Raw genomic sequence first — 26,149 nt, 5'->3', positions numbered from 1 at the left:
GTGAAGCTACCACAGAGAGAGCTGCCTTTCCTTGGAAAGGAGGAGCTCTGTCTCAGTGTCTCTCTTTCTGCTGACTAGGGAGGTAGTGCAGATGATTAGGGAGCACGTCAAACTTTTAGGTAGCAAGAGTTAGGTAAAATACATCCTCTCTTGGAGTTTCTCTGTATGTGTTTTGAAGCAGCATTTGGGGTATTCAGGGCTAAGCTTTCTTATATTTATTTTTTTCCCAAATTTTGGTGTGAGTGGCTTGTATATTGTTGTAACTGTAATTATAAGCTCAATTTATATTTTGGGAGCTATTTCATATGGTCTTAACAGTTATAAAGTTTTCTTTTACCATTTTTTAAAGTTATTTATTTCACAATTTTTAGTTCTTTCAGAAAAATYAATAGTCAATAATTATTGTCATTTACATTATAGAAGCAGTTTGTCCTTTCTGTGTATACTCCCAAAATACTGAAACTGTTCTTTTTCATTCCAGTATCAGTCTTTCCCATACAACAAAAATGGATTCAAAGTGGGAATGAAACTGGAAGGGGTGGATCCCGAGCACCAGTCCATATACTGCATCCTCACAGTGGCTGAGGTGAGTGCCGGCGTGCGAAGCTGAGGGCAGATGGGGTAGGAGATGGCACAAGAAATTGAGTGGAGGAGCAGCTGAAGGTGATGTGTGTTCCGTAACAGGCAGAGGGAAATTCCCCCTAGGAAGCTCCCTGCCTTGGAAATGTTCGGAGATGACGTCTGGTACTCCACAGCAGTGACTGTGCACATACATGGAGCAACAGAAAACAGCGTTTTGCTGCTTGGGTCATGTGTATTTGTCTGCAATCCTGTAGTTTTGATTAGATTTATATTTAAAATAGGACTAAGTAGAAAGAATGTAACTATGACAACTGATAGTTTATGTRGTCTTGTTACATTAAGGAGTGCTGTGTTCATTAACCCAAATACCTAGCAGTTTTTATGTTGCTCATGTCTTAAAATTTTTTCAGAGGCATTGCCTCAGAAACGGTCTGCATTAGCAAGTTCTGCAAGTCAATATGCAAGGAAATCTCAGTTTGCCTTTGTGCTGCAGTTATGAAGTACTTTCTTCACGAGCAATTTCTTTGCTTTTAATGATTGAGAACTTAGTTGCATTTTGTATGTCCTCTAAACACACCTCACATTAATTTTTACTTGGCTTTACTGAGGATACTTTTTTGGTTTTGTTAGTTTTATATTACACATCAAATGGGGAAAAAGGAACAGGTAGCTACTCTGCTCTATATCATTTTTATTCTAGACAGCTGTTATTTCACAATTTATATTTTAATAGAAGTTTTTATCTTCCCACTTCTGAATATTTTCATCCCCTTTCTGTGGATTTCTTTTTTGTTTATTTGCTTGTGGACGATATATAATATGTTCTGTGTACTTTGTGCTTGCCACTAAGTGACATCTCCTGTTTTATGGCAGGATGACCTAAAATACACCATAATTCTGAGGCAGTAAACTGAGAGTTATGTCAGAGTATCAGTTAAATATGAGATATGGTGATCTTTTGATGTCAAGAGGTTTTTACTGCTGAAAAATGGCATTTACTCCTTGGGAAAATGTGGATAACATGTATAGTAGGGATTATATCTTTTGTTTTCCATTTGGTATTTAACTTGGCATTTCATGGAAAAAAATAAATCTGGGGAGTTACCTCCATTCTCCACTGGCATTTAATCTTAAATAACATTATCTCTCATTATCTCTTTGGCGAGCTTGTTGAACACAGTCTGTTTTGGAGTTCTAGCCATGCTCCCTTGCATATTGATGTATCAGTATAGCTTAAAAGTCTCATCATCTCAGCCTTCGCTAGGATTGTATCCAATCTATCCATGCTCTTGCCTAGAGTTTCTGTTTTATTCTGATGTCACATTAAGGAGTTGTCAAGTTTTCGAACACTAATGGCAATATCCAAGTCTTGTTTTTGCTTTTCACCAGAAGAGGAGGCTCTCAGACTGAAAGTTGCTTAACATTTAATCCTTCTCTTTTTATCACGTGTATTTATGCATCCAGTGTCCGCAGGAGCAAGAGTAAAGGCTGACAGAATGAAGCACACTGTTARTGTCTGTAATACCTAGCAGAAACTGTGACATGTATGGAGAACATCTTTAAAAAAATTTTTTTTTTTTTTTTTGTACATTCTACTTTTAGGTTTGTGGCTACAGAATACGACTTCATTTTGATGGATACCCAGATTGTTATGATTTCTGGGTGAATGCTGATTCTTCAGATATTCATCCTGTTGGATGGTGTGAGAAAACAGGTCACAAACTTCATCCACCTAAAGGTACTTTTAATCTGAGGTGTGCTTGGTTTCTACAGCTCTGAAATGGAGATTGTGTATGTAATGCTGTGATTTTTTACTTTTCTGGAAAACACTTTTTTTCTCAATTGAATCAAAGCACTAGAACGCTCCATGTTATACTCCAAAGTCTTGCTAAAATCTGGAAGTTTAAATCCTTCCTTTTCTATTCAGCAGAAATCCACAGAACACAAAAATTAATCAAAAGAATCATTCATAAGGCATTATAAAAGAAAAGTTAAAAAACAAACCTAGACCCCAAACAAATCCTTCTTCGCAGTAAAACAGGAATGTGCTGGTGAAGTGTTTGCTCACACTGGGATCTCACAGGCAGCTGGGAATCCCCTTAGCAGAAGGTTTTAGGATTATTTTCATYATTACATGCTAACCAACATTAACGTGTAGTAACCAAGTGACTAATAAAAACTGAGCTCTTGCCGCAAAGAGTAAGCTTGGAATAGAAACAAAAAGAGGAACTCACAGATAAGAAGGGATAATAAAGATTACAAGCCTGAAACTGTAGTCAGTTCATAATTTATGTGATATAAGTGTTGAAATAATGCATAATTCATTTGCTTAATCATTATACTTCAGACTAGGTAACTACTTTATTTTGGCAGATAGACAGAAAGCAGTTGTGTGAAACTGGCATTTCAAAAAGGATAAATGGGCAGCCTTTTTGGGTGGGAATGGTGTATACAGGGATGAAGGGCTCAAATCAGGAGAGTGAGAAATAAATGAATGTGGTATTTTGACTTACACAATAAGAGTAAGGAAATACTAATTTAAAAGGCTGCAAGAAACAAATATACAGAGAAGCAGAGGCAGATTTATGGAGAATTTCAAAACTGGATATAAATGCTTGGTGGTGGAAAACGAGAGGAAAGCCCTTCAAAGTAGCGGAGGGCCTGTGGGCTGGGGGGAGGCGGTTGTTTTTGCAGCTGAGCCTCGCAGGAACACAAGGGAGCACCCGCTGCTCTGGGGAGCCCTCCGCGCGCTGCCTGCAGGGCTGCAGTGCTCTGGGCAACTGCTGCAGTATGTGGCTCTTTATTGGAACATACTTCTGAGTAGGTCCTTGTGTAGAAGTAGTAATTTCTTGAACATAAATCAGAATTTCTCAGCAGGTTACCTTCTCCTGAAGAAGCAGCTTGTATATAGTGAACGAGCAGTCCCCAGTTTATATAGAATTACTGATGTTGTTGCAGTGTGCTCAGGAAATTTGGTGCCTGTGGTGTGGGTTTGGCATCTTTTCTGTCTTCAATGGCCGTTTTAAAAAGCTTAGTGTTTCGTTAACCWTAAATTACTGCTGCTGATAGAAAGTTAAAATCTTCCTCCCAGTCAGTTTGAAAATTTTCTTGTAGCCTGGTTTTAAATTGGTGAGATAAGTGCTCTTCAGTTTYATTTTTTCTCCACCCTGGATCAGTGCGTAGAGTTTTTCTTAGGGAAGTCTTGGAGGTTATCAGAGGTGTAGGGGAGGGCAGAGTTATCAGGATATGTGAAGGTAATCACCGGAATCCTGCTTGTGGTTAGTGCCCATCAGTGCAAGCCCACGACTCCGTGACATTTGAGCCCTTACGAACAGCAAGGTCTCTCCCTGGTAGTTTTCTCCAGATCCAACCAAGCGCTCTCTGCACAGCCTGGCTCCTTCCCCTCGGTGTCAGCCTGTTCCATCCCTTCCCCAGTGTGCCAGGACTACTGGAACCCATGTGGGGACATATGGGTTGTTCCCCACAGTCCCAGGGAAGCCTTCACCGACGTGGAGAAATAAGAGTCACCGCTGTACACTCCTGCATTGGGAGGAGCCTACAGGGAATTGTTCTTTCACCAGCTAAAGACATTTCTTCCAGCTCTCCAGCAGTAGGCCTTTCACTACTTAGATTTAACTGACGTTTTCAGAGTTAGGCTATTCTGAGCAGCAGGAGAAGGCAGTCTTAGGTTGCTGGGGTTCTTTTTGGTGGAGAGGAGAGGGGGTTGTATGGGCTTTTGAGGAAAAAAATGGATTTTTCATAGCTGTTTTGTGCCCATATAATTTTTTCCATGTCTAGTGGATCAATATATAGGTGATCTGACAGTTCACATTTTTCTGTGGTATTAACGTTTTAATTGTACTTTCTGTATAGCACCCAGTGCAGACCATATGGGAACTAAAAGCCGTTCCAGTGACAGCAGTGTTGTATGAAAGGCCACCTCCCGGCAGAAGTTAGAGGTTTGCACAGTGGCTGCTCATGTCGTAGGCACAGCCCAAAGCGGTGCTGTGCGGCCTGTGACCAGGGAGCCACTTGGGACGCGGTTGCTCTCTGCGCACGCAGCCTGTGCGCGCTCGGGGTCCTGGTGTACAGAGTCACGGACTCACAGGATGGTTGAGGTTGGAAGGGACCTCTAGAGATCATCTAGTCCAACCCCCTGCTCCAGCAGGGACACCCAGAGCACRGGGCACAGGGCGGCATCCAGGCGGGTTTGGAAGATCTCCGGAGAAGGAGACTCCACATCCTCCCTGGGCAGCCTGTGCCAGGGCTCTGGCACCYTCACAGCGAAGAAGAGTTACAAGAGAAGCTGTGCGCAGGATACCCTGCAGAGGGATTTGGGGCACAGTAATAGGCTCCACTCCCTCTTTTCTGAAAGGGGGAAACTTTCTGAACAYGGTGCCTGATGAATCTAGGTTCATCTAGGGAATCTTGTTTGCTAGGTATGGAGGTTTGGAGGGAAGGTAAAACCCAGAGGTAAAATGTCCTGTAAAACCACTGGTTTATCCTAGGGCCTGGAGGGGAAGGAGAAGGGAAGTGAGAGAACAAGATCGTTTTTAGAGTGTTTTCTACTACAGCCTCCTTTATAGCGGCGGAAGGGCCGCCCAGCCGAGCTGCAGCGCGGGAGCCTCCGCTGGGCGCCGCGTCTCCCCGTCGCCCCTAGGGATGCTCCGTGATGTCCAGCCAGCCTGGGCAGAGGCCGCAGGAATGGCACATTCCCATAAGGACCAGCGCGGCTGGCCTGCAGCAACTCTGTAGAGAGACAAGAGGCACGGGAGGGCCCAGAAAGGGAATTTCTTACAACTCAGGGATTAATTTGTATTGGCTAATATTTAGAATGAAAATCGAGAAAAGCAAATGTAGAAAGAGTAAAGGGTTCTTTACTTACAGTGCCTAGGACATAAGATTCTTGGAAAGTTAATTATGGCTGTTGTCAGTGGCCTATTTGAATAGCACTTCAAATATTCGGGAGGTAACATAATTCAGTACTTAAGGAAATTGCCAAAATTGGTAGAATTTTTGATCTCATTTTACTGAATTGTAACAGAGGAACTAAAATAGATGTTCCTATAATTAATATTTAAGGAGAGAATAAGGAAGAAAACTACATGCTTGCAATGGTAAGCATTGCTTTAATGAGCAGAAATATAAGTGATTTGATATGGGTTTTTTTGTGTAATTTATTATATTATGAACTACTGGTTTTGTTCTTGAAGAACCTAGGAGTAAACAAACATAAATTCAGATTTCTTTTTCAAGTGTTGCATGAATTCATAGAATATAAAATAGAGAAAGTCCATATAGAGAATAGCTCACAGTGCAAGTATGTCATGGTACAAGAGTATATTTTGCATACAGAAGTCTGAGTCAKGGATAGTGTAAGCAACTATTTTGATACCACCTGGAAAGCCTGGTTTAATGCACGTGACCCTGCACTGGTGATAGCCTGAGGATGCAGCAGGGTGAAACCCATAGGAAGAGGGAGTCTGATGGGCATAGTTGGAAAAGTTTGGGGCCTGTAGACGCTTTGTGGGTTGTGAAGCAGAAGCAAGAGGCTGCCGAGCTGCTCACAAACCATTGCTTTGAGTTTGTTCCATGTTTTTCTGTCGTTCAGACTGTTGGAGAGAGGATAGTTGGAGGGGAGAGGGATGGCAGGGTGTGATTTTCTTGGGAAAGAGGCAGTTGTAGCTTTTGAGGCTGAGAAATTTGCTGGGAGGGAGGGAGGTTATAACGTGAAACCGATACCTTACTGAGGCTGATTTTTGATATCTGGTAGAATTACGGGTTTTGGTGTTTTTCTTGAAGTTATTTTGCTCCTTGAGGACCTTCAGGTCCCTTGAAGGTCAGGATTGTGAGATCGGTATCAAGGATAGAACCACAGAACGCTTAAGGTTGGAAGGGACCTCAGAGGTCATCGAGTCCAACCCCCCTGCTCACGCAGGGTCACCTAGAGCACGTGGCACAGGGCTGCATCCAAGCGGCTTTTAAAGATCTCCAAAGAAGSAGACTCCACAACCTCTCTGGGCAGCCTGTTCCAGGGCTTTGTCACCCTCACAGTGAAGAAATGCTTCCTTAAGTTCCTGTGGAACTTCCGATGCTTCAGTTTGAAGCCATTTCCTCTAGTCCTATCCCTGCCCACCACTGAAAAGAGGCTGCCCCCCTCCTCCTCACTGCCTCCCTTGAGGTATTTATACACGCTGATCAGGTCCCCCCTCAGCCTTCGTAGAATAATTTGGGTAAAATAAGGTATATTTTTGGTAAAATAATTTGATAAGATAAGGACAAATTTGGTAATGTTTCCCAGCTTGTTTTGAAGTTAATATTGAAGCTGAGCTGAAATCTCCTGCGGTCCTGCCTCGTGCTTTTTTCGTATGACTATTATTCTTCCTTCTATATGAAGATTAGGAACAGTCTAAATTTAGTCCTAGACAACATAAAAGACTAATAATCTATAGCTCAGGAAAGCATAGTGCTTTATAAAATAAAATGGGTATTTTGGTAAGGAAGTTCAACCAAGCCTAAATAAAGAATGTGATTCCTTTTTATAACATCAAATGGCTAAATAAAAGTAGAAAAGTTTCATCAAGTTTCTTTTGAACTCTGTAAGCTGCTCTACAGTGTGTCATGCTTCAGTTCCTAACAATACAAAACAGTGCTCCCTGGAACACTACTCATTGCATTTAGTTTCTGTAACTTCCTATTGGGGTGAAATTAGTAATTAAAGTACATTTTCTTTCCGTAGCTTATCTGAAATTATAATACTAATTGACAATGCAGGATGCTTTTCAGTTTTGAAATTGTAAGAAATAGCTCAGAATAAGATGGAAAATAATTTTATTAACTATGATCAACACACTGACATGAACCTTGTGTCTCATGTCTGTTTAATTGTTTGTTGTTTGTGGCCCTCATTTAGGATACAAGGAAGAGGAATTCAGCTGGCCAGCTTATCTAAAGGCATGCAAGGCTCAAGCTGCTCCTAAATCTCTATTTGAAAACCAGAATGTGGTAAGTACTCACCTGCTTCAGGTAATGTGGAAAGTTGCAAGTGGGTTCACATTTCTGACACTGAACTTAGAGCAGATTTCAGTGATTTCAGACTTGAAACCATGCAAACATTTTTGTCTTAAACTAAATGCAGTAAATTTGTTAATAATCTTTGCATCGATTTACCTCTGAAATTCTGATCCATTATTAYGCTTATTTGCTTATATTRGATTATTTGCTAAGCTGTGTAAACATCTAATCTGACATATCCAGAAATAGTATATTAAATGAATTTCCCATCACTTTCCAATTTTAGCGGCATGTCCAGGACTTTTTTATTTCATAAACTATGAGTCTGTCTGTGTTTGAGCATCTCGCCTGTCAGCTAATTAGGCTGCTGCCATTCTGTTGGGGCCACTAATTGGGAAATTTAGAAATGACATGAATATATTGACTGTGGACACCAGGGAGATTTCTGATTTTATAGTATTCATCCTTAATTAAATGTCTTTCTCTGCGTAGACAGTGATTCCGTCGGGATTTCGAGTGGGAATGAAGCTTGAAGCTGTAGACAAGAAGAACCCCACGTTCATTTGTGTTGCTACGGTAACAGACATGGTGGACAATCGTTTCCTGGTTCATTTTGACAACTGGGATGAGAGCTACGACTACTGGTAGGATGGTTTGGCTTTGTACTGTGGGGAGCCCTGCCAGAAGCCTGTTAGCTTTGAAGCCGAGTTTTAAGTCATACGTGACACACTGTGCGCACAGTCCCCCTGTCACCCTTTGCTAGCTGGATAAGCACAGGTTGGTACACACGAGAGTGTGTCTTGGTGGCAGCCTGGAGGAGTCCAGTAYGTCCACTAGGCTTCACGAAACAGATTTCCAGAGGTTGCCATAAACGTTTTCTTTGCATATGCTTCTGTATCTGGGGTTGTGGAGTAATTTCTCACTGTAATTACACAGTATCTTTGAGACTGACATCTTTAGTGAAGAATATGTAGCGTAACAATTATCGTGTTTATAATTAGACTTGCATTTAAGAAAAGCTGCAGAGTTTTTTCACGCTCAGGATCCATTCTCTTGGTTCATCTTGTGATTTAGGCTGAACCTCAGCTGTCTTCTATAAGGCGTTAGGACAGCAAGAAAACTTGGTGTTAATCTTTTGTGTTCCGTGTTCCTCAGTACCCCCTGGCACCCTGAGCCGTGTTGGAGATGGCCTTTCCACATGTTGTGTGCCTGTGGGAAAAGCCAATGAGTGGAACAGGGCACTTTGGGAGCATAAAAATCCTAAAGGACAGTCAGCCTTTGAGATCAGAGTGCGAGTCTACTTTTGCACTGGCACCATGTCTAACTTTCTTTGAAGAGTAAGTTACCCAGAATAGCTAAAATTGAAGTCTGCCTTTTGAGTCTCATCATGGTACATTAATTGCATAGCTCTGCCTGTAAAAATACACGGTGGAGAAAGCCTTCTTCATGTGTATTGGAATTCTCAGGTACTCTGGTAAAGATCGTGGTGCCGACCTGTCATGTAATGTCAAAACTTTGTGAGCCCATCTCTGGAGATAACAATTGCAAGGGCCTCGTGGCAGGTAAGCTGTAGGTAAAAGAGATCATTGAAGCTGTGGTGAGCAGGCATTTCCGTGAGGTTGAGAGTTGAGTCGCAAGGTGGTAGGTCATACAAAAGAAAGAGTAGAAGGATTAGTGATTATTTCTGAGATGAAATTCTTAATGCAGAGCTGGTCTCCTCTACAGATCAGCAAGATACTGTTAAAAGATATTCTGAATTTCCTGATACTTAAATACTCAAATAGCAGTTATCCTTTTAATTAATATGAGAATAGCATTTATGCCAGGCTTTTAAATCAAATGAACGCGCTGTGATAGGGCCTGTGTTTGGTTTGTTAGAGGCACCGTAGCTCTGCAGTGCCCTGTGCGTGGCAGCCGTGTGCTGAGTTTCAGCTCTGCTTATGGGCCCACAGCAGCAGCAATGCAGCTCACCGGGCCTTCAGGAGAGGGAAAGCAGTCTCTGCAGACTTACTCTGGCTTTAAATTTGTACTCTCACATTATACTAAAGCAAAATTTCTGAATTTTGTATGTCAAATAAGTAAAATAACACCTTTCTGAAAGATAAGGAAAAATGAACCTGAAAAATTTGGGGCCCTTTTGAAAAATCATTGGAGCTCTGCTTATATTGAAGCCAAGCTGGAGCGTTGTTCTCTGTGAGCTCTAAAAATACCTTTTCAGAAGGAATAAGAAGCTGCTGCTAGAAATACTGTGTGTGAAAATTAAACTCTGAGCCATGTGGCCTCCCTGTCTATATTGTCCTAATTGCAAATAGGATTGAATAGAGGAGGAAGGAAGGAAAGCAGGAGAAAAGAATAGCAAACAGAAATAGCAGCGAGAGCCTGAAAATACCTTGGGGATGTGAGTTTTACACCTACCAAATGCCATCTGTAGCTAAAGCTGGAAAATTCTGCTGGGGTTGCTCAGGGCGGTCACCTTCCCTTTCCTCTGCACCTCTGACTGTCACTCTCCAGTTAGGAGGAATTCAGTAGGGAAAAATGCTGTATTTGGGGTATGTAGTTGCTTGCTTTCAAACACATACGTTTCCTTCTCTATGCACCTTTTGTGGTTTAGACAAGTTGGGTAAAGGGAGCTTTTTTGCTGAATATAAAAATTCTTTCCTGCTTGTGAATAACTACAAGACAGTGAACTAATTTTCCTGAACTTAAAGCAGCAGGAATAAATTGCTATCACCTAAGCTTTTTTAAGCCTCATGCTTTCAGCCTGAAGATATATTTCCTGACTTGCCTCAGCATTAGAAAATACATTAATGGTTGAAAATAAGTACCCTAGCTAGAATTAGTCATTACTAGAGCTCTTTAACACATGGTGATGATAGTTTCAGTGTATTAAAAATCCCATTAAATTGTCCATTGGCGGGGGCTTTTAGAGGGAAGAGAGGTGAACAAAATTGACAAATTTAAGACATCTGTTTGAGAAGGAGGATTTGGAGCTGTACTCAGTAAGCCTCTGGTCCCTTCCCTCTGCCCCTTGCTTTTTGATGGAACCAGTAATGCTTTTCTGAGAACCATCCTCTCTGAGTGCTGTGCTTAAAATTGGGCTAAACCTGGGAATCAGCAATAACATTTGAGAATATGTCTTTAGGTTGGTTTTAGAATGAGCCACTAATATGCTGAGATAGACAAAGATTAATACTGCAAATTCTGTGGGTATTTCAGTGCTGTGAATTAACTGTAAGTCCAAGCTCGCTGTCAGTTCTACGTTCTTGTAAATCTGTTTTATTAACCTGCAGGCCTGTGTAAGACAGGCTTTCCCGGAGCTCCCTGATTTTCCTGTGGCAAAACTCAAGCACTCTTAGGTGAACTCACCAAGCCAGAAAGCTGTGTCCACGGGTGCCCCACTCAGYGTTCTCTGCTGCCTGCTTTCTGAAGCTCCTTGTGAAGACAAGTCAGCTGCTGGTTGGCAGACTCCTCTCTTGCTCTTTGAGCCTGGGAACAGACTGCATGGTGGTGTAGGGGTAAATAAGAGGTCGCCTCCCCTTCCCACTGTCATCTCCGACTTTGCCAATAGCAGAGTCTTTACGAGTTGTGCACTGCATGTTTCTTTTTGGAGATAATTAACTTTGCTCCACTCTCTCTTGGAGAAGGGATGGTCTTTTTGAAGGACACCACTATGCYGAAAAAGAAGATAAAACAGTCTAGAGGAAGCATGAATCATAGCACATGCTAGGTTATGGACCAGTGTGTGCCTCTGAACCTCCCAGATTGCTTGCGGACAGCTGGGCACCTGCCATACCACCAGCCTCCAGACAGAAAGGACGGCGAAGGGGTTGGTAGAGCAGCTGAGGACACATCCCGTGGTGTCCAGCACCTTGGTGTTGAGCAAGTCCTGACTTGACCCAGGGTATTAGCAGCGTAGCGGTGCTGGCGTGTCCTCACTCAGGCACGAGGTGGGGCTGTGGGACGGTTTCTGTAGCGCTCTCCTTTTTGCTTTTTCATTTGTGCACAGCCAGACAGGTGTATAGCCACTCACAGCCATAAGTAGCATTCCAGAGGGCTGTGTAATGCATATGTGCTTTTGATAGATCCCATTTTTGTTACTGATTATATTTACATGTAATAAAGTGATAATCAAGAAAACTAWTTTTTTTTCCTCAAGATGGAGAAGTTAGAGATTATTTTAAAACATAAAATGCACATAACACATTTGACTTGGAAAAAGATCCTGGATACTTAATCAAAATCCTGTTTACATCTTCAGATGGAGATGGAGTTGAGGAAACRTTTTTCTAAAAGAATTGAATTTTCCTTCTTTTAACAACTAGCATTATCATCTGTCTCTCCTGATAATCTGAATTAAATTAAGGAGTTAGGTATATGAAACAGGGATTTTTGGGGGGGGGGGGAAATTAATAGGACACCTGAAACTGAGCAGCAGCAGGACGACCACTTGTGCTTTGCTGTGTGACAGTATCGGGTGGAGACGCTGTCGGGCTGCGAGCTGAGCGCGTGCGACTGCCCCTGGGCTGCTGTCCGGGAGGGCCCCGGCCCCGGGGACCCGCGCGTGCCGCTGGCTCCGGCTTATTCAGCGTGGGAAGAGCTGCCACAGGGGAGCTTCCTGCTCGCCTTGGCTTCACAGCCATCCTTTCTGCTTTGATACCCTTCGGAGGTGTTGTTAAACTGCCGTTAATTTAGCTGAGCTGTGTGATACAGYTCTGAGTCCAACTGGCCCTTGGCTGTTTTTTGCTCCATTTAAGCTTCTGTGATTAGCCTCAGTCTCCAGTATGGATAATAGATGTCTTGTTGTGTCTGAGTGCTCTCACATGACAGAGTGGCTTGTGAACAACCTTTCTCAGCATGTAAGGATCTTCAAAATTTATTATTCACTATATTTTCTGAAGTGTGTGTCCTGGTCATTCTCTGTTTTGCCTTGGAGTAAGGAAAATTCAGAGCTATGGGGCAATGCAAGCTGGTTGTGAAAGTTGAGATCAGGCTTTTAACATTWCCGTTTACAAGTCTTAGGCTTAGTCTAACAGGTTATAGTTGTTCCTCAAAACTAGATATAACTTTCTGGGAAGGAACACAAACTAAAGATGACAGCTGGAGTTTAAATTTGGCATGATTTATACTGGTCTCTRTTTTTTACTGTCACTTTTACTGCTAAGTAGACTGTTGGGAGCTCAAAGGCTTATACAAATCAGTATGTAAAGATTGTCTCACCTGGCCTTGCTGGAAYGGGGCCTCTTTCTTGCCTTTTCACATGAGGACTCCATGCTTGCMGAGGTTTCTGCCCAGCTGTGATGACTGTTTTTCTTTTAAAGYTCATCTGAATGTAAGAGGGTTTTTGCAGATGATATTTTGCAGAGCTGGTGCGTGTAGCATTCATGCTACATGTTGCATATGTAGCTYGGTACTGTCATGTCTGAGCAGCTTTTGCTGTGACAGACTTCATCACCTGCTGCTTTGTGACACTTTTCTTCAAGAACACAAGTGTGGGCAGTGGCATTTACTGTTGAGAATTTTTGAAAAATACATGTTCAAATTCTGTGCTTCAAAAAACAAGAAGAAATGCATTCAAGAGGTTGGTCCTGTCGTGCGTTTCTCAACTTTAACCATCTCCCATGTTGTTCTGGAAGCCTAATGCTGGATAACRCGCTGGCCTGGACACACGGCTTGTGTTGCCAAATGTAACTTGCGAGTCTTTTGAAAGTAATTTGTCCGCACCAAAACATCTCAGAACGAAAGAGGAGACCCTTACAGTTAGGCAGAACTTGTAAAAGTCTAATTTTGCAATGCCTACAGGAGAGAGATGCCTGCACAGTCTACTGCCTGCCTTGCTCTTTAGCTCCTGGTCACAGTCACTGTAAAGAGAAAGGAAAAGCCAAGAGGGAGCACGAAGCATTTGCCTTTTCTCTCATAGGTTTGGGGCATAGTTTTCCTAGGCGTTGGATGGCTGAGTTTTAATAATACAGAGTTAGCACCAAAATCATCTTGGGCCCTTTATTAATGTTAATTTCGGGAGTTTAGAAAGCACCTGGAGTGCTACTGTGTAAATGAAAGATAGATACAAGATAGCTGTATATATTGTAGTAGAACAAAAGGGGGGATATCCCTATTGWGAGCTGGATCCTTTGCTTTTGTCAGAGCTCTTAGAGAGTCTGTCAAACTGAACAGCAATCCATCCCTTGGGCCTTCTGACCAGAAGCCCTAGCACAGCTGCTGCCTATAAAGGCACCAGACAAGGGGCTAGATTGGCTGCTGTTTGTCAGCAGTTAGTCTGGCTCCTTCCAGCTGCAAGGCTGAAAGCCTCTGGGCCTGAGGCACCAGCTCCTACCTCTGTTGGCTGAATACATCGCTCCCGAGCTTCAGATGTTTCATAAAAATGATTTGCATGTGTCTTGAAGGGTCAGTATTATTTTAGGGATTCTGTGTATGAAGTGCTTCTCTGTTTTTCCTTTATGTAGCACAGACTCAAAACTTAACCCAGGATTCATTCTGTGATCTTTGATGTGCTGTGCTTCATTTTTGCAGTTCTTACAAACATCTTTATGTTTGAGGTTTGATTTGAGAACTAAGATATCAGAGTTTCTGCTAATTTACTTTCACCTTGCTCCTTTTCTCTTATGCGCAGTTCTTTGCACACTCTTAGATTTTTACAGATTGTCAACCTCTTTTTTTTTTTTTTTTTTTTTTTAGTATAAAATAACACTGCTAATTAAGGGAGCTAGTGGCATAGGACCCCCCAGCAAGCATGTCATTTAAGTGTGCATGGGTATGACAGTGATTTAAGTGTGCATGGGTATGCCAGTGATTGCTGCTGCACAGGTGTTCTATGTTAGCAACTCCGGGGCAGGAGAAGAGGGCAGAAAATACAGATGCATCTTCAGTCTCGTGGTTTTGACACTGGCTTCAGAGCAGGATTAAGTAGCAAGTGGGTGGCGGTGAGTTTTTCAGTAATTTGTCCAATGCACTGTTTTTATAGGACAGTTTATGCTGCTGGATCACTGGTTAGTTCAGGACTTTTGCAAGTTTGGGACCTAAATTGTGMTTTTATTCCTTTCCATGGACCAGATGGGTGTTTCTCTCTCATTTGTACTTTGAGGTGCTGCTCGGGTTGTGTTAATGCATCTAAAACACCATTCAAACCTCTGATCTGGTTTTGAATTTTTGCTTGTTACTGAATGTTTTGCATGAGTTTCTAATCGGCCTCTAGGTCTTTAAACTGTCAAAATTTGGGTTTTGGCATTGCAAAACTCYAGCTCCTTTTGATCACATCATTGTTTTTTATAGCCAGTTGACACATTTCTACTAAGAATCTCTATGTTTGATTTTTTGCAGGTCCAGCAGTAGAGCTTCTCACTGCAAATCTATTACCAACTTAATAGACTCGATTTATTGATCTTTCAGTGAAATTGTGAATAAGCTCTGTGCTTGTTCAGGTGGTAACGAGTCTGTGCTGAATGGGTTGAAGTGTTTAGAGTGCATTTACAGTTTATGTTTAAGATGGGCATGTCATGSGTTATGTGCGGTTTGTAAAATCTTTCTGTATTTTTTGTTTTGTTTCTTTTTTAAGAAAAGCAGGATGTCCTTAAGTGCATTTTCAGTCCCTTTTTTCTTCTTCCACYAGGTGTGAGGCAGCTAGCCCACATATTCATCCTGTTGGATGGTGTAAAGAGCATAAAAGAACCCTTATCACCCCTCCAGGTTAGTACCATATTGCACATCTGACAGAATTAATGAAACTGTAGCCAGTTAGCAGCACTGACTAAACCTTAATAGTGAGCTTTGTTACCCCCTTTGTTTTTTTTCTTTCTATAATTAAGATTTGGTATTTGGAGACTACTGAATTGCTCTTAAGATTTAATACAGTAAAATAAGAGGTACAGTAAACATTAGATTTAAGTGTGCATGGGTATGTTGCTTTAGTAAAGAGACATCTATTGATAAAAGATACCTCTTGAAATCTGAAAAATGTCTGTATTTTGGGCTGCTTATATCCACATGTTCTGGGACTTATATCATGAAATGTTGATAGAAGTAATTCCAGGCGTGTGAAACTGTTTTATAAGAAAAACACTTTCCTGTGAACCAGCTATGCAAGATAATGGGTAAATGGGAAAAATGGGTAAATGAGAAAAATGATTGAGGAACAAATTTACAAAGGTTCCCAGGAARGGAAGGAGTCAAAAAGAGGGAGAGCTTATCCAGAAGAAAGAGATGGTGCTAGTTGTAAGAATGCCACCATTTGCTTAGGTGGGTTTTTTTTGTATGTTGCATATAACTGCATTRACTGATTGCCTTCCATGGCAAGGGTAAAGGGAAACAGATATTTGGAAGTAGAACAGAGCAGAGCGCTATGAAAACCCATCCTGCCTGGCTTGGTAACCGTTGGCCTTTATTGCCTACAACTTTCAGAGCCAAATAAATTGCTTTTAAAAGAGCCACAGAGCCAAGTGACACCTAGTGAGAAAGCTTGGGGTGTTGTTCAGCGCATCACACTCCTTTAATATCTGTTTGTCCTTCACATCAGAACTTCTGTGTGCTGAATTTTACAGTATTTTGCTCCCCCCAAGCAGGATATAGTTTCCAAAAGGTTTGAGGTAATACAGCAGACCCGGGTGCTGAAGCTTTTGTGGGGGCCTTCTTCTCTTCCTGAATTAACTTTCAGGCAGTTGAGTTTCCCTGCTGAATCCCTGCAGGATGACTCAAATACTCCTGTCATGGTGGGCAGGAACAAGCGATTGGGAAACACAAAAGTTTCTCTTAGAAGTGCAGACTTGTGTTATCTTAGAATATGTCTGAAAATATAAATAGACAGGTTTTTTGTTTTAATTTTCTTGTTGTTTTCCATATCTAGTTGATCTAATCTAGTTGTGTAAGCGCAGTTGGAACCTGGAAAACAGGCACACACATAAGTAGAGAATTCTGATACAGTGGGGATGCAAAATTAAAGCATAAAGCATTTTGAAAGGAGAAAAAAACAGATTAAAATGGTGTTATGAGAAAAAGAAAAAAGGCATTGCCTGATGAAAGTTTTATGGGACTGAAGTTCCTATCACCAGCCTTGGCCAGTGTTTTCATGCTGACAGCAGTTAAGGCTTTCATTTGCGTCCCACAGAGCCCTGCTTGATGCAGGGACCCGTGTGTGTTACGAACCAAAGACTCGGATAGGGTCGTAAAAAGCCTGTCTTGACCAAATAAACTTCCTGGGCAAGGAGGGACATTTCACTAAGAAACAATAATACACTTAAAAGGGACTTGCACTTGGCTTTCTGCCWAGTCCTGAAGTAGAGATACAAGCAGCCCCTTTGGCTGGCATCTTAGGAACATCCCTCACTGTGCGTGAGGAGGCAGGTGAGGCGAGCTGCCCAGGTGGGGTTTGCCCAGCGGCAGGGGTGCCTGGATGCGGTGATTTGGGGTAGTTGCCCTGTGGTGGGTGAGGAGATGCCCGGAGAAGCAGGACTGGCCCGTGGGGGCAGCCCCCGGTGAGGCCGCCAGCATCCGYGTCCGCATCCGCGCCGCTCGGGGCAGCTGCCCTGCGTGAGGAGCAGCACGTGTGAGCTCTGGGTGCCTCGCTGCTCCATGGAAAATAGATCGGTTTGGTCTGATAGTGTAAAACACTGCTCTGGCTGGGTGAGCGAGCAGGGCACCAGCAAAACATTTATAGGGRAATTTAAAGGGAAGCTGTTTGTGAAGTCTGGTGCTGGTCGGCAGATACCAGCTTGCTTTCTTCCCATCCCTACTAGTTCATTATTTCCAGCATCTTATTTGAGAAAATTCTTTTTGATTTTTTTTTTTCCCTCAAGTGCCAGTAGGAAGTTTTCATTTGGAGAGCTTCAGCTTTATTTAAAAGCACATGTGGGCCTGCGGGTTGGCCGAGGCGCGCGAGGGCCGTGCTGAAAGCCCTGGCGTGTGAGAGGGGCAAAATGAACTCYGCTGTGCAGCCGCTGCCCCGCTACCCGTGCCACAGCTGCACGTGCCYCTGGAGAGCCACACGTACCTGAAACCGATGAAAGAGTTGTTCAATCTCACACAGAGTTCAGCAGCTTAATGATGAAAGTGAAGATACAAGGTGAAGGCTGTAAGCTCTGGAATTGCTGCAGGAACTGTTGTTTGCGGCCTCCTTGACAAGGAATATTTAAATGGACTGAAACAAATTTASCAGAAGTGTGTGTGCCCAGCGATTTTGGGAAGTCATGAAACATCTTGAGGCCRTTGACTTAGGCAGCACATGTGCAGTTGATCTGTCAGCAAGCTGTTACAGCCTGTTGTTCAGCAAAATCCCTTTTGATAGCTATAACAATTGTTTTCATTCAATTCTAGATTATAAATCAAATTGTTAAACTTCCAGTGTGGATGAGGGGTGAAGGACGAGCACTGTCCGCTCTTCAGAAGCGAGGCTGTCTTTGTGCTTCTTGCATGAAATGTTTATACACATGACAGTGGCGTATTCCTTTTCTGAGAAGAGCAGTGTTTTCTTTGATGCTGCATATAAATTATTGTAAATCTCCAGACTAAAAGAATTCATTTAAATATTGGCAGATAACTTTGCATCAYGGTAAAGCAAACTTATCATTGGTCAAGTTGTGTTTGCCACTGAATTACTATCTATGGAAGAGAAGATTGTGGTTGTAACACTTGAGTGAGGTTTCTGAAGGAAGTGGACGAATTTTGCAAGTCCCAATTACTTACATTGGCAAATCCAAAGCAGTAATGTTGAGGTTTTGCATGAGGYGATTGTTGTACCTTTTTTAAGTTAATGTGGTAGATGTACCAGAGAGCATTTAAGATGTACCAGAGAGCTGTTTAAGACAGCATGTCTGATAACAGTATTATAAAAGTGTCAGTTGACAGTTTTTATATATTGCTTTCTATTATTTATACCACCTTGTTTAATTTTGTTAACATTTCTTCTGTGCCAGATTACCCACATGCCAAACACTTTTCCTGGGAGAAATATCTGGAAGAAACCAGTTCCTTACCTGCACCTGCAAGAGCTTTTAAAGTGGTGAGGGAATGCTTTCATTTTTCTGGGGGTGTTAAAGTGCAAGGAGTTAATTAGTTTAATAAGCGAACACAAACACAGTTTTCTTACAGTTTCAAATGTATTCAGTTAAGTGCTTCCGTAATAAGTTTATTTTTATGCAAGTCTGCAGTTTACAGATAGAAATCAGATAATTATTATTATTWTAAATTACTATTATTACTTTAATTCTTGCAGATGGAATTAAATACTATGAAATATTACTATTTAATGTAATTGCTGTGGGAAATTATTGCCTCATTATTAGAAATAATGAGGTAATTGATGAGTCATGATAACTTATCTTAAATATAGGTGTTTGTCTGCTCTTTAAGCAGTGGCTGAAGTGTGGTGGGAACGGAACACGGGTGTAGGTGCTCGGGCTGGGTGTCTGTGCAGCCCGTGGGGCCGGGCAGGCGCCTGGTAGTGTCTCTGAGCAGGCGCTGCTGCCCGGGGCAGCTGCCCGGCCCAGGAGCCATCCTCCTGCCCCTGCCCTGCCTGCTGCTTTCGTGCAGGGCCCCCTCCAACACGGAGCTCTTAGGATCTCAGCCAGGAAGGTGGGTCAAGCACTAACGCAGAAAGCATCCCTGCTGGAAGCCATGCCAGAGAGCACTAGTGCTGGCTTTGGGGGTGAAGTATCCCTGAGACAGCCACAGGATCCTAGGCTTCATTGTGAGAGACATGGGGAGTTCTCAGATGGCAGCTGAGGAGGAACACCAGGGTATAGTTCTGGAACACCAGGTTACAGTTTTTAGGGTTTCAAGGCTTAGAAGGTTTATTAGAAATCCAAATCAGAAAGAAGACTTATTACACATATGATCTTTGGAAATTAAATGAAATTTAGCTTTYGTTTTTATAGCTGTATAGCATAGATAAAATGTGATTATCCTAACATAGCCGTCTTTTTTGTTGCCAAAACAGTATTAATTCCTTATTGTTCCAAATGGATATTGAGACTATGTGACAGCTCTGTAAAATGCTGTTTTATTGTGAATTGGTTATGTTTCCAGTAAGAGACTGAAAACAATATATAATCCAGAATGAGACAGCACCCACTAAGAACACTAATACATTTACCATTAATGACTTCATATATAGGTTTCAGGCTGCTGGTATCTAATGCTACAGCATTGAGTTCTGCATTGAAACTGTTGGCAAAAAAAAAAGGGCAAAACTAAATTTTTTTCCCCAGAAAAACCTTTCTACAGGATTGAGGGGGAAAAAAAAAATCTAATTAAATAATTTAAAATAAAGACCTTACCTTGCTTATCTGCATGAAAGGCTTGAAGCTGAAATTCCAATCTAATTAATTTATGCCACAGTCATTAATCTGGAGAAATAATTATCTTTTTATGTTTTGATTTGTTGGGAAAGGAGGACAAATTTCTGAAAGTGAAGGGAGGAAATTTGATATGGAATTTATATGCAATACATAAGGGGGGAAGGGGAAGGTTTTCTTTTGCTTCACTTTTTTTTTTTTTTTTTTTGGTTCTTCTCTTCCAGAAACCTTCTCACGGCTTTCAGAAAAGTATGAAACTTGAAGTGGTTGACAAGAGAAATCCAGTGTTTATCAGAGTAGCAACTATTGTAGATACCGATGACCACAGAATAAAGGTAAGTTTTTCTGCCTTTTTAAAGGCAGCGYGATGGCGTGAGCACTCAATGAGTAGTCCTGCAGTAGCAAACTTAAGTTTTCAGAACCTCTCAGTGAGTCAGGTATGTTGAGAAATTGCTTTGAGAATAAATAGTTGAAATAAAACAACTGTCTGATTGAAAAAAGTGGTGATTTAGCACCAATTGTCAGAGGGCTCCTGTGACGCCCATAAAATTTAGGGTCTGGATTAATGGAAGAGAATCTGTCTCTGTAGCTTCCACTACAAAAAGGGAGATACAAAAACATTTTTTGTGCCTTGTCAGTGACTTCTGCAATTCTGAGGTTTATATTAATTCTGAACTTTAGATGGGGTAATATCAGACAATGTATTTTTAAGAAATTGCAGTTTTCCAGAAGACATACACTTGAATAATTATTTTATTTTACAAATATTCTTTGAAGTCAACTCTTTGAAGCCGTTAACTAGAACAGAGTGCAGGTTTCTCGTGAAATGGATACAAAGGATGCTCATGCTTGCAGTTTGTGGAGGTTTATTAGTGTAGCTATTAGTACATTTCAGGCAGCAAATGCAGCTGACATTTCATTCTGAATCTGAGTTAACCAGTGGCAGGGAGTCATATGAAGGAATAGCTTCACCCCTACGCTTTTTTTACTTAAACATTGTTGAATATGTCAAGAAAAGACTCCAGTCTGGTTTGTTAAAATGACATGATTTGTAGCTTCTTGGGTAGTAGGTATAGTGTGTGGTGGAAGAGCTCTGTTGGTGTGTATGTGTTTGCTTACATTCATATGTGCCCAGTTGGAGCATCTTAGCTGTTYACAAGCACAGAGAGGGAGGAAAAGCTGCAGATTTTCAGCTTTGACTTGAAAAACAAAAAGTGTAGCATAACTGGTTGCTTCCTGTGAAGTTAGTTCGTTTTCTCTTCAGCTGCAAATCCTTTACTAAGATTGTTCCTAAYGTGTTGGGGTTCTTTTGTTAAACTCTTTGTTTTGATTAAATGGTTAAACTTATTTGTTTATTAGTTTTGTTAAAAAGTTTGTTTATTAGTTTGGYTAAACTAATCTATATGTGTTTTCTGTGTAACATCTATGGTTTTGATCAAGCAACTTATCTGAAGGAGTTGGCCTTAGAGTCTAATTTATAGTGATAACTCGGGGAAAATTAATTTAGAAAATTTTTCTGAGCTAAAATGCATTATTCTCTCTCTCTCCCTCTCTCTCTCTCTTTGAATTTTAGGTTCATTTTGATGGCTGGGATAGTATTTATGATTACTGGACTGATGTAGATAGCCCTGATATCCATCCTGCAGGCTGGTGTGCAAAAACGGGACACCCTCTTCAGCCCCCACTTAGTAAGACAAATCATACTATAACATAATGAAGTTACAAGGTGTATGTACTTTGTTTAATTTTCTTCTTCCCTAAGAGTGTTGTCCAAGGAAAAGTAGCAATTAGTGTGTATGGAAGACAGTGTAAACGTGACACTTAGCACTTGAGCTGTATAATTTGAAGTTAATGATTTTTTTAGTAGATGGCTTCATTGCCCCAGCTGTAGTTGAAATAAAATATCTGTTCATGTAGGAGCCTGAGGTAGGTACCGATAAGGATCTGTTGTGTGAAATGCTGACCTTGCTGAAGCCAATGAGGAAAATGCTGTGGGATTTCAGTGGACCTGGAGTGTCGCGAGGAGCATCTGGTGCGTGGCTGCATGCCTGCCCAGCGCGGCAGAGGCCGGGCCGCCCTCCAGCTGCAGCTCGTCCTGCTCATGGTGCTGAAGGCTCCAGAGCAGCCAAGTCTCTTCCTCGGATGAGCAGAGAGGAGTTGATGCTGCCAGTATTGAAGATAAATCTGCCAGGAGCCTGGTACCAACACTGGCATTACCTGCTTGCTGGCTCCAGGGATTTGTTTCCCACCTTGAAGTGGGAGATCTGTCATAAATGACACTGGAGGTTGCAGGGAGGAGAAACAWTGACCTTTCATGGTCAAGATATCCCTGCCAGGACTGCTGTGCTTCTAATGCCAGTGAAATCATTCTGGCTATACTGGTAACAGGTCTTTTTAATTGAGTGCTGCTTTGGGGGKTATTTTACGAGTAGTTGACTTGAGGGTCTGAGATGTGATTTGCACARGTGCTGGGCATTCAGAGCTGTCACTGTGGTCAGAAGGAGCTGGGTGCTTGGAAAATACAAAATACTGAGTGAGGCTACATATTCTGAAAAACAAATATAAGCTGGATAAGGCGCACATGCGAAGGGGGAATTACAGAGGCTGAACTGAGCTGCAGTGACCCTCAGGTCAGCAAAGTGCCCAGCAGAGCATGTTTTCCCTCCAAGGGGARTGTTTGAAGCATGTTTACCCTGGTGATGTCACCGGAATAGTGCCAGAGTAAGGCCAAAACCAGATTAAGGTGGTGCTGTGTCTGTGATCTGTGACTGAGGGAAAAATGCCATGTTTTATACTCACATGCCAGATGTAAGTATGAAATCAATAGCTTCGTTTGCTGGAGGTATTAAAAAGCCAGGGATGTCCATCTCRCAGAGAGTGTCAGCTCCTCTAGGTGAGGGCGTAGGAACCGCTTCTGGTCTCCTGTGTCTGGGAATGTACCTGGGAACACAGGTGGAAATGACGTTTTGATATGARTTCAGCTAGGAGAAAATGGTTGAGAACATGATAGGAGGGAGAGTGACCATTTTCTAAATAGCAAAAGAWTTTTTATTGCAGGAATCATATGAAAATTGGACGAATACTGAATATCATACTCTCCGACAGTACAACTTTCTGTTATTTCTGTAGAATATAGGATACTAGATAGACTATAAAATACTATAAAAGTACTGTTTAAAAGGAAGGTAAAGGTCATTGTATGTCTTCTGAAAGTGTTTCAGAAAGAAAAAAGGAAATATTTCTTTTTTTTTCTCTTCCCCTCAGTTATTAAGTCTTTTTAATGATGTGGTCTGGATCCCTGTCTTTAATACTGAAAGCTTTCTGTTGTGAGCTGTGCACAACACTAGCAGTATTTATCTGCAGCATTCATAATAATATTTTTTGCCACTATTTATGTATTCATCTTATTTTAAGATGTGAAGAAGTGATTGTGTTGAGATACCAGCTTTTTGCTAACAATTAGGGAATTAAAGAGGCAGGTATTAGTGTTGTTTTTAATATCATTTCTTTGTGACATCAATAGCAGCTTTGGCGCGTGGAGATGGATCTTTTCAACCTTTTTTTTTTTGAAAAACTCAAAAATGCAGAAGGTCAATACCAACTAAAAACCGGTCTTGTCTATACTCTATTGCAAAATAAGCTGGTTCCAGCTACAGATCAGTTAATATGAGAGAAATTGTAAGTAGTGCAGTTCCTCTAAGACCTATGTTCTTTCTGTACAGGGAGCTTTCCTGTAGAGGTTTGCTCACACAGGAAAGTTGTATTTCTGCAGGGATTAGATGCTTCCATCATGTCTTTGCAAAGTGCGTTTTAAAGTACTCTTAAAGTAGGCTTCGTTTGTTATTTTCTTTCTTGTGTTTAATATGAGACATTCTGGTATATTTGTACACTTCTGTAATTTTAAAAATTTGGTATAGTTTTAAATACGTGTAATTTCCTCTGACATGCAGGTCCCTTGGAATTAGTGGAAGCTTTGGAGCACGGAGGATGTCCCCCATCAGGATGCAAAGGAATTGGGCACATTAAAAGAGCGAGACATATCAGCCACCACAGGTACAGCCGGGAAGCTCTGCCTTTGCTCTCTCACGGCGAGTGATTTGTGCCCGGCTTCGACTGGGGTTTGCCAGAAGCCAGGTGCCCCCGGCTCCTCTCAGCTCGACCGCGCAGCAGTGCAGGTGGACACGGGTGGCGGGGCGCCCAGCAGGACGTGTCCAACACCATCTCTTGGTGCAGTTAGCAGATTCAGCTGCTCCGTATTGTGTTCCTCTAGGGATTGCGCGGCTTGCTGTTTATATTGGAAAATGATCCAGACAAGTATGTGTAATGCAGTAACTTTGTACCTTTTGGGATGGTGAAGGCACTCCTTTTATCACAGCTTGGACATTTTTATTGTGTTCTGCTGGTGATGGTGGGAATTTGAATTGAAACTTTTTTATTTATGTTTTTAAGCACGTTATTAAGCAGGTAGAACTGCAACYTTTTTACGTGGGTGGGTGGCAGAATTACTTCCTGTTGGCCAGAACTAAGCCGTAAGTTTTCCTGGCMTGTCAGCCTCGGTCAGTACTCACCCTGCCGGAGGCGGCTCTGCGCGCTCAGCGGTGTGCACGTGTCGTGTGCGGARGGCTTTTCGCAGAGCCAGCAGTTCCGCGCGGTGCGCAGCTCCGGGCACGGCGCGGTGCTGGTGAAGGGCTCCGCACGCCAGAACAAGCCTTGTCCTGGGAGGGAACGTGGCTCAGCTGCAACAGCACCCGCTGTCGTGTGGCCTCTGCTCTCAGTTTCTCCTTTTCAGCACGGCACAGTTTGCTACCTTACCATCTTTCCCTCTGTTCTCACCTATTTCCKTCTGGCTTTTTCCAGCTGTGGTCTATTTTCTTTTGAATGTTTCATTCATTTTACCTGTCTTTCCTTTGCGAAGTTTTGTTGTACTCAAGTATCAATCAGCAGGGTAACTGCTGAAGCAGTGAAGTTAGTACTTGGAGTAACCTGCTGCATTCATGGTGTTAGTCCACTGGAAATGTAAAGTAAAACAGACTTGYCAACAAGCTTCCTTTTGGTTAGTTAGCTGAAATCCATTTTATATCACACTCTGGTAGTCTTGTAGGATTAATTAATGCATCTGATCTGTAAGGCAGTAGCTTCCAGTTCAGGACATGCTGTCTTGATTGCCTGTAATCATGTGAACATATCCCATTCTTAGCCCGAGGCYACAACTTAACTTACAATTTCTTTTGACCTGTTATGTATGTCATAAAAGCTTTTCATTCATGTTCTTATCTATAAATAAATTTGAYACGAAAGACTTTTAGCGCTTTCCCATGAAAGGATGAGGAAGAGAGAGATGTCTGGTCAGTTCAGGTATCCTCTACTTTAATATTATAACTTCTGATCTGAATATTGAGAAGAGAGACTCACTGCAGTTGTGTCTGTGTGTGTCTTAGCAGTCCTGCTAGTTGACTATACATTGATGTGTAATTCTGGGGATAAAAATATAACCAGAGGGGTTTTACTGATCAGAAGTCCCAGGCATTTACTGTWTCATAGCAAATCTATTAGCGCTGTAAATCTTATTTGCTAGCTGCATTGGTTTGTCCTCTGTGCTCATGGTGTATTTTTTCTTGAACAYTGTAAGGAAGCTAATGAGATTTGTTATTTACTTGGAGTCTGCAGGTTTGAGAGCCTAGGTTATCCAGAATTTTCTGAAGTTTTACTATGATTTTTCTTCCAAACAAAGACTTTGGGAAATTGCTGTAATTACCCATGTCGGGTTGCAGTCTGTTGGCTCACTTATTTTGACAGCCTTGCAATGTATTTAACTATACCTCTCTTTCTGAGGGCTTTATTTTTTATTTTTTATCCTCCCCGATAAGATTCCCTGTCTGTCTCGAGTCTAAAGGCCTGGATGCCAGCAGGATGGCAATTTGCAATGCTCAGCAGTTCTGAGGTAATTTTGCAAGCCTGTTCCTCAGGAACCAGCTGAAAGCCTGCAGTGATTAATGATTTAATGGGGTTCAAGCCTTTACTTTTTGCACAAGCTCCTGCTAATAATGSCCTGCTGTCCCCACCTGCCCTAGGATCTTGTGCTGGGCAGTTGAAGGGGTGTGAGCGGCGCGTGGGTAGTGGCTTGTGAGTTCCTATGTGCTCTGCTTTGCTGAAGCAAAAGTGGCAGCCGCAATCGGGGGGGTTCTTTTTGYTGCCCTGGGTAATAGTAACATCAAAGGGCTCTTGCCCAAGACATGAAGATAGGGTAATTTGAG

General features: G+C 42.0%; 1 protein-coding gene across 1 annotated transcript in view; it reads left to right on the top strand.

The window, feature by feature from the left end:
• Window positions 1–26,149, top strand: part of L3MBTL3 (L3MBTL3, histone methyl-lysine binding protein) — a 64,798-nt gene that overhangs the window by 25,485 nt on the left and 13,164 nt on the right. Inside the window, exons 8-16 of the mRNA XM_026039263.1 lie at window positions 482–586; window positions 2,185–2,320; window positions 7,496–7,587; window positions 8,089–8,240; window positions 15,221–15,297; window positions 18,516–18,601; window positions 20,120–20,230; window positions 21,469–21,583; window positions 23,846–23,948. Coding sequence (XP_025895048.1) covers window positions 482–586; window positions 2,185–2,320; window positions 7,496–7,587; window positions 8,089–8,240; window positions 15,221–15,297; window positions 18,516–18,601; window positions 20,120–20,230; window positions 21,469–21,583; window positions 23,846–23,948 — 977 coding nt within the window. The remainder of the gene's footprint in view (window positions 1–481; window positions 587–2,184; window positions 2,321–7,495; window positions 7,588–8,088; window positions 8,241–15,220; window positions 15,298–18,515; window positions 18,602–20,119; window positions 20,231–21,468; window positions 21,584–23,845; window positions 23,949–26,149) is intronic.

Source organism: Nothoprocta perdicaria, unplaced genomic scaffold (genome assembly GCF_003342845.1).
Source record: "Nothoprocta perdicaria isolate Ctin4 unplaced genomic scaffold, notPer1 scaffold_226, whole genome shotgun sequence".
Lineage (NCBI taxonomy): Eukaryota > Metazoa > Chordata > Aves > Tinamiformes > Tinamidae > Nothoprocta > Nothoprocta perdicaria.
This window is presented reverse-complemented; position numbering and strand designations above follow the sequence as displayed.